Consider the following 12,925-nt stretch of genomic DNA (forward strand, 5'->3'; position numbering starts at 1 on the left):
TTTTATGTGTAGCAGTGACTGGAATTATTAAAGACTCCTGATGTTACCTTTTGTATTTCAGCCCAAAGAGGTTATAAATCATCAAGCTGGAGCCTTTCAGCAGAATTGTATCCATCCATCTGCTGAAGTGCCAATGAGACTACACCACAGAGACAGCCTCAATAAACAGTGACTCTGCACAGTTACACAGTGAGTGATCCTCACCCTGCTGAATAAACAGTGACTCTGTGCAGTTACACAGTGAGTGACCCTCACCCTGAATAAACAGTGACTCTGTACAGTTACACAGTGAGTGATCCTCACCCTGAATAAACAGTGACACTGTACAGTTACACAGTGAGTGATCCTCACCCTGCTGAATAAACAGTGACACTGTACAGTTACACAGTGAGTGATCCTCACCCTGCTGAATAAACAGTGACTCTGTACAGTTACACAGTGAGTGATCCTCACCCTGCTGAATAAACAGTGACTCTGTACAGTTACACAGTGAGTGATCCTCACCCTGCTGAATAAACAGTGACTCTGTGCAGTTACACAGTGAGTGACCCTCACCCTGAATAAACAGTGACTCTGTACAGTTACACAGTGAGTGATCCTCACCCTGAATAAACAGTGACTCTGTACAGTTACACAGTGAGTGATCCTCACCCTGAATAAACAGTCACTCTGTACAGTTACACAGTGAGTGACCCTCACCCTGAATAAACAGTGACTCTGTACAGTTACACAGTGAGTGATCCTCACCCTGAATAAACAGTGATGTGGAGATGCCGGCGTTGGACTGGGGTGAGCACAGTAAGAAGTCTTACAACACCAGGTTAAAGTCCAACAGGTTTGTTTCAAACACGAGCTTTCGGAGCACGGCTCCTTCTTCAGGTGAATGGAAAGGCTTGTTCCAGAAATGTTTATATAGACACAGTCAGAGATGCCCCGGAATGCGAGCACCTGCAGGCAATCAAATCATCAAAGATGCAGAGAGAGAGGTAACTCCAGGTTAAAGAGGTGTGAATTGTCCCAAGCCAGTTCAGTCGGTAGGCCTCTGCAAGTCCAGGCTTGTTGATGGGGGCCGAATGTAATGCGACATGAATCCCAGATCCCGGTTGAGTCCGCATTCCGCACGCATGAATGCGGACTCAACCGGGATCTGGGATTCATGTCGCATTACATTCGGCCCCCACCAACAAGCCTGGACTTGCAGAGGCCTACCGACTGAACTGGCTTGGGACAATTCACACCTCTTTAACCTGGAGTTACCTCTCTCTCTGCATCTTTGATGATTTGATTGCCTGTAGGTGCTCGCATTCCGGGCATCCCTGACTGTGTCTATATAAACATTTCTGGAACAAGCCTTTCCATTCACCTGAAGAAGGAGCCGTGCTCCGAAAGCTCGTGTTTGAAACAAACCTGTTGGACTTTAACCTGGTGTTGTAAGACTTCTTACTGAATAAACAGTGACTCTGTACAGTTACACAGTGAGTAACCCTCACCCTGCTGAATAAACAGTGACTCTGTACAGTTACACAGTGAGTGATCCTCACCCTGCTGAATAAACAGTGACTCTGTACAGTTACACAGTGAGTGATCCTCACCCTGCTGAATAAACAGTGACTCTGTACAGTTACACAGTGAGTGATCCTCACCCTGCTGAATAAACAGTGACTCTGTACAGTTACACAGTGAGTGATCCTCCCCCTGAATAAACAGTGACTCTGTACAGTTACACAGTGAGTAACCCTCACCCTGCTGAATAAACAGTGACTCTGTACAGTTACACAGTGAGTGATCCTCACCCTGCTGAATAAACAGTGACTCTGTACAGTTACACAGTGAGTGATCCTCACCCTGCTGAATAAACAGTGACTCTGTACAGTTACACAGTGAGTGATCCTCACCCTGCTGAATAAACAGTGACTCTGTACAGTTACACAGTGAGTGACCCTCACCCTTCTTCACCTGAAGAAGGAGCCGTGCTCCGAAAGCTCGTGTTTGAAACAAACCTGTTGGACTTTAACCTGGTGTTGTAAGACTTCTTACTGTGCTCACCCCAGTCCAACGCCGGCATCTCCACATCATCTGTACAGTTACACAGTGAGTGACCCTCACCCTGAATAAACAGTGACTCTGTACAGTTACACAGTGAGTGATCCTCACCCTGCTGAATAAACAGTGACTCTGTACAGTTACACGGTGAGTGACCCTCACCCTGCTGAATAAACAGTGACTCTGTACAGTTACACAGTGAGTGATCCTCATCCTGCTGAATAAACAGTGACTCTGTACAGTTACACAGTGAGTGATCCTCACCCTGCTGAATAAACAGTGACTCTGTACAGTTACACAGTGAGTGATCCTCACCCTGCTGAATAAACAGTGACTCTGTACAGTTACACAGTGAGTGACCCTCACCCTGCTGAATAAACAGTGACTCTGTACAGTTACACAATGAGTGATCCTCACCCTGCTGAATAAACAGTCACTCTGTACAGTTACACAGTGAGTGACCCTCACCCTGAATAAACAGTGACTCTGTACAGTTACACAGTGAGCGATCCTCACCCTGCTGAATAAACAGTGACTCTGTACAGTTACACAGTGAGTGATCCTCACCCTGCTGAATAAACAGTGACTCTATACAGTTACACAGTGAGTGACCCTCACCCTGAATAAACAGTGACTCTGTACAGTTACACAGTGAGTGATCCTCACCCTGCTGAATAAACAGTGACTCTGTACAGTTACACAGTGAGTGACCCTCACCCTGAATAAACAGTGACTAAGTACAGTTACACAGTGAGTGATCCTCACCCTGAATAAACAGTGACTCTGTACAGTTACACAGTGAGTGATCCTCACCCTGCTGAATAAACAGTGACACTGGACAGTTACACAGTGAGTGATCCTCACCCTGCTGAATAAACAGTGACTCTGTACAGTTACACAGTGAGTGACCCTCACCCTGCTGAATAAACAGTGACACTGTACAGTTACACAATGAGTGATCCTCACCCTGCTGAATAAACAGTGACTCTGTACAGTTACACAGTGAGTGACCCTCACCCTGCTGAATAAACAGTGACTCTGTACAGTTACACAGTGAGTGATCCTCACCCTGAATAAACAGTGACTCTGTACAGTTACACAGTGAGCGATCTTCACCCTGAATAAGCAGAGACTCTGTACAGTTACACAGTGAGTGATCCTCACCCTGCTGAATAAACAGTGACTCTGTACAGTTACACAGTGAGTGATCCTCACACTGCTGAATAAACAGTGACTCTGTACAGTTACACAGTGAGTGATCCTCACACTGCTGAATAAGCAGTGACTCTGTACAGTTACACAGTGAGTGACCCTCACCCTGAATAAACAGTGACTCTGTACAGTTACACAGTGAGTGACCCTCACCCTGAATAAACAGTCACTCTGTACAGTTACACAGTGAGTGATCCTCCCCCTGAATAAACAGTGACTCTGTACAGTTACACAGTGAGTGACCCTCACCCTGAATAAACAGTGACTCTACAGTTACACAGTGAGTGATCCTCACCCTGAATAAATAGTGACTATGTACAGTTACAGTAAGAAGTCTTACAACGCCAGGTTAAAGTCCAACAGGTTTGTTTCAAACACGAGCTTTCGGAGCGCAGCTCCTTCCTCAGGTGAATGAAGAGGTGGGTTCCAGAAACACGTATATAGACAAAGTTAATGATGCAAGACGATACTTTGAATGCGAGTCTTTGTAGGTAATTAAGTCTTTACAAGTCCAGAGTCCAAGTACAGTTACACAGAGATCTGTGATCTCTCACATCCAAACATTGAACAAGAATCAATGCTGTCCATGTCTTGATCACACATAACCTCCAACTGCCCCTGTTCACGGAAGCATTTCAAAATTGCAACCAGATTTTCAAGAACAGAAAGAAAGAAAGTTTTCTTTGTGCACTGTGACTTGTTGTTTAAGGAGTGGTTTTAATCAAAATTGGTTCTCGCTGAGCGTGTTCTCTGTTTTCCTGAGAGGGTATTTCTGTCTGAATAACTGTCACAGTTAACATTGTACGGCTTCACTGATTGTCGACTCACTTTGTGCCAGACAGCATGAATTATTCATTGAATGACAAAGTACTTACAGTACAGATACTGGCCATTTGGCCGACCTGGTCCATGTTAGTGTTTATGCTCCAGCAGAACCTCCTCACACTTGACCTGGCCTTATTTTATCAACAAAATCTTCTGTCCCTTTCTCCGTCAAATACTTTCATCACATTCCTTCATGGGCCATCACATTCCTTCATGGGCCATCACATTCCTTCATGGGCCATCACATTCCTTCATGGGCCATCACATTCCTTCATGGGCCATCACATTCCTTCATGGGCCATCACATTCCTTCATAGGCCATCACATTCCTTCAAGAGCCGTGGGGTTATGCTGCAACTGTACATGACCCTGGTGAGACACATTTGGAGTATTGTGTGCAGTTCTGGTCACCTCACTATAGGAAGGACGTGGAAGCATTGGAAAGGGTGCAAAGGAGATTTACCAGGATGCTGACTGGTTTGTAGGATAGATCGTTTTGAGGAAAGGTTGAGGGAGGTAGGGCTTTTCTCTTTGGAGTGGAGGAGGATGAGAGGCGACTTAATAGAGGTTTATAAGATGATGAGAGGGATAGATAGAGTGGACATTCAGAGACTATTTCCTTGGGTGGATGTAGCTGATACAAGGGGGCTTAACTGTAAGGTTCAGGGTGGGAGATATAGGAGGGATGTCCGAGGTAGGTTCTTTACTCAGAGAGTGGTTAGGGTGTGGAATAGACTCCCTGCTGTGATAGTGGAGTCGGACACTTTAGGAACTTTTAAGCGGTTATTGGATAGGCACATGGAGCAGACCAGAATGACATGGAGTGGGATTGCTTGATCTTGGTTTCGGACAATGCTCGGCACAACATCGAGGGCTGAAGGGCCTGTTCTGTGCTGTACTGTTCTATCTTCTATGTGGTTATCACTGGCTAGGCCAGCATTTATTGTCCATCCCTAAATACCTTTCACAATGTAGGTGGGGAGCAGCCTTCTTGAACCGCTGCAGTCCATGTGGTGTAGGTACACCCACTGTGCTGTTAGGGAGTGAGTTCCTGGATTTTGACCCAGTGACAGTGAAGGAACGGCCGATATATTTCCCAGTCAGGGTGGTGAGTGACTTGGAGAGGAACCTCCAGGTGGTGGGGTTCCCAGGTATCTGCTGCTCTTGTCCTTCTAGATGGCAGTGGTTGTGGGTTTGGAAGGTGCTGTCTCAGAAACCTTGGTAGTTCCTGCAGTATATCTTATGGATGGTGCACACGAGGACAGCACGGTGGCGCAGTGGGTTAGCCCTGCTGTCCCACGGCGCCAAGATCCCAGGTTCAATCCCGGCTCTGGGTCACTGTCCGTGTGGAGTTTGCACATTCTCCCCGTGTCTGCGTGGGTTTCGCCCCCACAACCCAAAGATGTGCAGGGTAGGTTGATTGGCCACACTAAATTGTCCCTTAATTGGAAAAAATGAATTGGGTATTCTAAATTTATGTATTTTTAAAAATGGATGGTGGACACTTCTGCTACTGTGTTGGTGGTGGAGGGAGTGAATGTTTGTGGCAGGGGGAGCAATCAAGCTGGGCTGCTTTGTCCTGGATGGTGTTGAGCTTCTTGAGTGTTGTTGGAGCTGCATTCATCCAGGGAAGTGGAGACTATTCCATCACACTCCTGACTTGTACCTTGTGGATGGTGAATAGGCTTTGGGGAGTCAGGAGGGGAGTTAATTGCCGTAGGATTCTGAACCTTTAACCTGCTCTTGTAGCCACAGTGTTTATATGGCTAGTCCAGTTCAGTTTGTCGTCAATGGTAACCCCCACGATGTTGGAGATGATTCAATGATGGTAAAGCCTGACCAACAAGAGATGATCTCAAACACTCCCTGTGGAAGCGAGTTCCACATTCTCCCCACTCTCTGAGTAAAGATATTTCTCCTGGATTCCCTTTTTATTTATTTGTGATTGTATTTTGTTTCTGGCCCCTTGTCCTGATCTTGTCAGATGTGGAATCAACTTCTCTGCATTTACCCGATCAAAACCCATTCATCATCTTAATTATCTCTCAGTTCTCCCACTCAGTCAATTTTCAAGAGAAAAGAGCCCCAGTCTGTCAGAATCTTGACGTTCTGGTGTCAATCTAATCGGGGTTCATTTGTACCTTTCCAATTCCTCCATATCCATTTTACAATCTGAAGATCAGAATTGTTCATAGCAAGGTGCAAACTTTTTTACTAGAATGACCATTTAGCCCCTGGAGACTCGATAACCATTCAATAAGATCATTTCTGATCTTTGACTTCAATTTGTCTTTCCCACCCTCTCTCCGTTTTCCTTGATTCCCTTCAGTCCAACTATCTAATAGGCTGAGCCATGGATATATTGAGGAACGTTGGGAATCCAGCTGACCAGCTGTAGGACCAAGGTTGTACACAGATTCTCAATTATTTATGAATTAATTGGTCTTGCCGTCCCAGTTCATTGATCACTGATGTTTTTGGCAGAGACTCAGGAGCTAATGAAGTTTTTTTTGAATGTGAGCAATTACCTGTCACAATAATCCATTCGGATGCAGGAATTTTGCTCAATTCTGCAACCTCTCAACAAACAGCAGCCAACAGGCAGAATAAATTATTGGGAGCACAGCAATAAGCAGAAATTACAAACACCGTTTATTTCGATACAATTCCAATAATCCTCCAGGAGGCCGGGAATTTTATACAACAGAGGCTCTCCTTGTAGCATAATGCCCCGCCCCCTTAAAGGGGAAGTCCCCCTCCCCTTAAAGGAGAAGGTCATATTCCAGGGAGGTTGTGGGAAATGGTATAGTCCTGTTCCCGGGACCTCCATTGGGGTTACAACTCTACTGACATTATTTTATGGTAATTTCCATTCCTGCTTTCCTAAAGGCATCGGGACAGAAGGAATAGAATCAGCAGTTGGCCATTTGGCCCCTGGTTCGTCATTCAATAAAATCAAGACTGACCTGATTGTGGTCCTAACTCCACTTTCCTCCCATCTCCAATAACCTTCTCCCATATCAATCAACAATCGGTCCAACTCAGCCTGGAGTATATTCAGTGACTCAATCTCCACAGCTCCCTGGGGAGGAGAATTAAAGCTGAAGAGTGTCCCGAGAGATGAAATTCCTCCTCATCTCACTCTGAAGGGATGACCCCATATTTTTAAACCACGCTCCTAGCTCCCCTCAGAAGAGGAAACCTCCTCTCAGAATCTTCCATGTTTCAATCAGATAATCTGATTGGGGACAGCCAGTGGCGCAGTGGTTAGCACTGCTGCCTCACAGCGCCGAGGTCCCGGGTTCGATCCTGGCCCCATGTGGAGTTTGCACATTCTCCCCATGTTTGCGAGGGTTTCGCCCACACAGCCCAAAGATGTGCCGGGTAGGTGGTCACCATAAATTGCCCCTTCATTGGAAAAAACATTTTAAAAAAAGAGATTACCTTTCATTCTTCCAAATGCCCATGAGTGTAGGTCTGACCCAACTTTCCTCATTAGACACCCGCTTCATCCCAGTGTTCCAGATGTCTCTCAATGGTCCCACACCTCACTGGGGTACGGGTCCCACACACACTCACTCTCACTGGGGTACGGGTCCCACACACACTGACTCTCACTGGGGTACGGGTCCCACACACACTGACTCTCACTGGGGTACGGGTCCCACACACACTGACTCTCACTGGGGTACGGGTCCCACACACACTGATTCTCACTGGGGTACAGGTCCCACACACACTGACTCTCACTGGGGTACAGGTCCCACACACACTGACTCTCACTGGGGTACGGGTCCCACACACACTGACTCTCACTGGGGTACGGGTCCCACACACACTGACTCTCACTGGGGTACGGGTCCCACACACACTGACTCTCACTGGGGTACGGGTCCCACACCTCACTGGGGTACGGGTCCCACACCTCACTGGGGTACGGGTCCCACACCTCACTGGGGTACGGGTCCCACACCTCACTGGGGTACGGGTCCCACACCTCACTGGGGTACGGGTCCCACACCTCACTGGGGTACGGGTCCCACACCTCACTGGGGTACGGGTCCCACACCTCACTGGGGTACGGGTCCCACACCTCACTGGGGTACAGGTCCCACACACACTGACTCTCTCTGGGGTACAGGGTCCCATACACACTGACTCTCACTGGGGTACAGGGTCCCATACACACTGACTCTCACTGGGGTACGGGTCCCACACACACTGACTCTCACTGGGGTATGGGTCCCACACACACTGACTCTCACTGGGGTACGGGTCCCACACACACTGACTCTCACTGGGGTACGGGTCCCACACACACTGACTCTCACTGGGGTACGGGTCCCACACACACTGACTCTCACTGGGGTACGGGTCCCACACACACTGACTCTCACTGGGGTACGGGTCCCACACACACTGACTCTCACTGGGGTACGGGTCCCCACACATTGACTCTCACTGGGGTACGGGTCCCACACACACTGACTCTCACTGGGGTACGGGTCCCACACACACTGACTCTCACTGGGGTACGGTACCCCACACACACTGACTCTCACTGGGGTACGGGTCCCACACACACTGACTCTCACTGGGGTACAGGGTCCCATACACACTGACTCTCACTGGGGTACGGGTCCCACACACACTGACTCTCACTGGGGTATGGGTCCCACACACACTGACTCTCACTGGGGTACGGGTCCCACACACACTGACTCTCACTGGGGTACGGGTCCCACACACACTGACTCTCACTGGGGTACGGGTCCCACACACACTGACTCTCACTGGGGTACGGGTCCCACACACACTGACTCTCACTGGGGTACGGGTCCCACACACACTGACTCTCACTGGGGTACGGGTCCCACACACATTGACTCTCACTGGGGTACGGGTCCCACACACACTGACTCTCACTGGGGTACGGGTCCCACACACACTGACTCTCACTGGGGTACGGTACCCCACACACACTGACTCTCACTGGGGTACGGGTCCCACACACACTGACTCTCACTGGGGTACGGGTCCCACACACACTGACTCTCACTGGGGTCCCACACGCACTGACTCTCACTGGTGTCCCACACACACTGACTCTCACTGGGGTACGGGTCCTACACACACTGACTCTCACTGGGGTAGGGGTCCCACACACACTGACTCTCACTGGGGTCCCACACTCACTGACTCTCACTGGGGTACAGGGTCCCATAAACACTGACTCTCACTGGGGTACGGGTCCCACACACACTGACTCTCACTGGGGTACGGGTCCCACACACACTGACTCTCACTGGGGTACAGGGTCCCACACACACTGACTCTCACTGGGGTACAGGGTCCCATACACACTGACTCTCACTGGGGTACGGGTCCCACACACACTGACTCTCACTGGGGTATGGGTCCCACACACACTGACTCTCACTGGGGTACGGGTCCCACACACACTGACTGTCACTGGGGTACGGGCCCCACACTCACTGACTCTCACTGGGGTACGGGTCCCCCACACACTGACTGTCACTGGGGTACGGGCCCCACACACACTGACTCTCACTGGGGTACGGGTCCCACACCTCACTGGGGTACGGGTCCCACACACACTGACTCTCACTGGGGTACAGGGTCCCATACACACTGACTCTCACTGGGGTACGGGTCCCACACACACTGACTCTCACTGGGGTACGGGTCCCACACACACTGACTCTCACTGGGGTACGGGTCCCACACACACTGACTCTCACTGGGGTACGGGTCCCACACACACTGACTCTCCCTGGGGTACGGGTCCCACACACACTGACTCTCACTGGGGTACGGGTCCCTCACACACTGACTCTCACTGGGGTACGGGTCCCACACACACTGACTCTCTCTGGGGTACGGGTCTCACACACACTGACTCTCACTGGGATATGGGTCCCACACACACTGATTCTCACTGGGGTACAGGTCCCACACACACTGACTCTCACTGGGGTATGGGTTCCACACACACTGACTCTCACTGGGGTACGGGTCCCACACTCACTGACTCTCACTGGGGTAGGTGTCCCACACACACTGACTCTCACTGGGCTGGCACTCATTGAGTGCTTGTTGAACGGTTGAATATTGCACTGACAGTCTGTCACTGCAGCTTTGTGTTAAAGGTCGTGTGCTATTATTTGAGATGTTTTCATCACACCTCTTAAATAAAATAGATTTTTTTTATGCCTGTGTGTGGGATCTTGCTGATTGCAGTGTTGTCTGCTGTCTTTCCTACATTCCAACAATGATACACTTCAACAAAATGAATCGGCTGAGAAACACTTTGAGATACCCTGGGGATGGCAAAGGCTGTGAATAAATCCCACATCATTTCTTTCTGGCATCTGTTACTTAGCATTCATTAAGCAATGGATTTACACCCAAGGCCTTGTGTTAATCTGTTCTTCTGTCGTCCATGGCTCTGGCCTGAAGGTGCTGAACTTCGCTTGTCTTATCAGAGAATCATTATTGCGGCTCATGCTCGGAATCCTAACAGTCCAGAAAAGCAAAATGATGTGGATACTGGAATCTGAAACAATACTGAAAAATGGCGGTAAAACCCAGCGCGTCTGGCAGGATCTGTGCCGAGAAAAAATAGAGTTAATGTTTCCAGCGTTTTCTGCTTTTGTTACTGACATCCCATATGTGACTTCACGCTAAGGCTCCAGGGACAAATGATGTATTCTGTTCAGATGGAGCCCCACTGTAATCCTGTATCGCCATCTGCTGGTTGAACCATCAAAGAGCCAAATTCATTCAGACACATCACCGAGGGAAGGTTGGCGAAGTTTGCATCAGATAGTCTGTGATTAGTGCTCAGTTAGCCATTTTCCTGGCCATTACTTCAACTTTCCATACATTGCAACAATCATCACACCTTCAAATAAGTCATGGGGAAACAAGATGAGGGAGAAAGGAATAACAGGATATGCTAATAGAGTTGGAAGAAGAGGATGGAGGAGTTTGTGTGGAGCAGAAACAGCAACATGGACCAGTTGTGGTGAATGACCTGTTTCTGAGTTGTACACTTGATTTAAAAAAATTTTTTAGTGTACCATGTCTGCGTGGGTTTACCCCGGGTGCTCCGGTTTTCTCCCACAGTCCAAAGACGTGCAGGTTAGGTGGATTGGCCATGCTAAATTGCCCTTAGTGTCCATAAAGGTTAGGAGGGGTTATTGGGTTATGGGGATAGGGTGGAAGTGAGGGCTTAAGTGGGTCGGTTCAGACTCGATGGGCCAAATGACCTCCTTCTGCACTGTATGTTCTATGTTCTTATTCAAGATGATCTCAGACTGTGAAAGACACTATATGATCTTTCATATCGACCTGTGTTTATTGATCTGTTGTAACTTGCCCCAAGTCAGAATCAGCTGTGCTCACTGACCCACACTGACCCTCAGTCGAGCAACACCTTGGTTTTAAAATTCCCATCCTTGTTTTCAATTCCTTCCATAGCCTCGATCCATCTCTATCTGTGTGATCTCCTCCAGCCCTACAGCCCTTTGAGATCGCTATGCTCCTTTTAATACTGGCCTCTTGGGAATCCCAGATTTAAATTGCTCCCATATTGGAGATTGTGCCTTGAGCTGCCTTGACTCTACATTGTGGAATGCCCCCACCACACCGCTCTGCCTCGCCACCTCATTTTACTTCTTTCGGGCACCAATTTAAAGTGATTGGCAAAAGAAGCAAGTGGAACATGTTGGGAGGGGGGAATTTATTTTCACTTGCAGGTGGTTAGGGTCAGGAATGCAGTGCACTGCCTGAGAGAGGTAGAGGCAGGTTCGATCGTGGCTTTCTTTCTTTTCCTTTTTAAATAAATAGAGTACCCAAATCATTTTTTCCAATTAAGGGGCAATTTAGCATGGCCAATTCGCCTACCTTGCACATCTTTGGGTTGTGGGGGCGAAACCCACGCAAACCTATTGTGCCCTATTATGCATTTTCTTTTTTTTTCATGTACTTAATGATCTGTTGAGCTGCTCGCAGAAAAATACTTCTCATTGTACCTCGGTACACGTGACAATAAACCAAACCAATCCAAACACGGGGAGAATGTGCAAACTCCACACGGGCAGTGACCCAGAGTCGGGATCGAACCTGGGACCTCGGTGCCGTGAGGCAGCAGTGCTAACCGCTGCATCACTGTTTCGCCCTTGTGGCTTTCAAAGGAAAATTTGAGTTATTGAAAGAGAAAAATGTTTCAGGACTAAGGCACTGGGTGAATTACTCCTGCAAAGTGCTAGCACAGACATGACGAACCGAATGGCCTCCTCCTCTGCTCTAACCATTCTGTGATGCTGTGAAGATATTCCTTAAAGACTGCCTCTTCAATCAAGCTTTTGGTGACTGTGTAATTTGACTATATGTTAGATATTGGGCTATGAAGCCCCTGTGGACCACTTTGGGCTCTCATCCAGACACAACTGAACAATGCAGGGAGATAGACGCCTGACCTCCGGCCGCCGGGGGCGCTGATTCTTGGAGGTCGGCACCGGGTCGCCTCTTGCCTGGATCGAATCCTCGTCGGTTCCCGCTGTTGTCATTGGTAACTGGACTGCAGCAATCGGCGCCGACGCCCGGCAGTGACGTCAGACGCAGGGATGTCAGCTGAGCCAATGGGTGACGGAGCGGCTAAATACGAATTAGAGGAAAAAAACCGCGGGAGGAATGGAGACTCCGCGAGTTGGAGGTGAGGGAGTGGGGGGGAATAGTGAGGGGTGGGGTGATAGGGAGAGGGAGTGGGAGTGGGAGTGGGAGTGGGAGAGGGAGAGGGAGAGGGAGTGGGAGGGAATAG

General features: G+C 48.8%; 1 protein-coding gene across 1 annotated transcript in view; it reads left to right on the plus strand.

Annotated features, from left to right (window-relative positions):
- The first annotated feature begins 12,213 nt into the window (after nucleotides 1–12,213).
- LOC119974355 overlaps nucleotides 12,214–12,925 on the plus strand; it is a 6,244-nt gene continuing 5,532 nt past the window's right edge. Inside the window, exon 1 of the mRNA XM_038813126.1 lies at nucleotides 12,214–12,820. Coding sequence (XP_038669054.1) covers nucleotides 12,799–12,820 — 22 coding nt within the window. The 5' untranslated portion in view covers nucleotides 12,214–12,798. The remainder of the gene's footprint in view (nucleotides 12,821–12,925) is intronic.

Source organism: Scyliorhinus canicula, chromosome 12 (assembly GCF_902713615.1).
Source record: "Scyliorhinus canicula chromosome 12, sScyCan1.1, whole genome shotgun sequence".
NCBI lineage: Eukaryota > Metazoa > Chordata > Chondrichthyes > Carcharhiniformes > Scyliorhinidae > Scyliorhinus > Scyliorhinus canicula.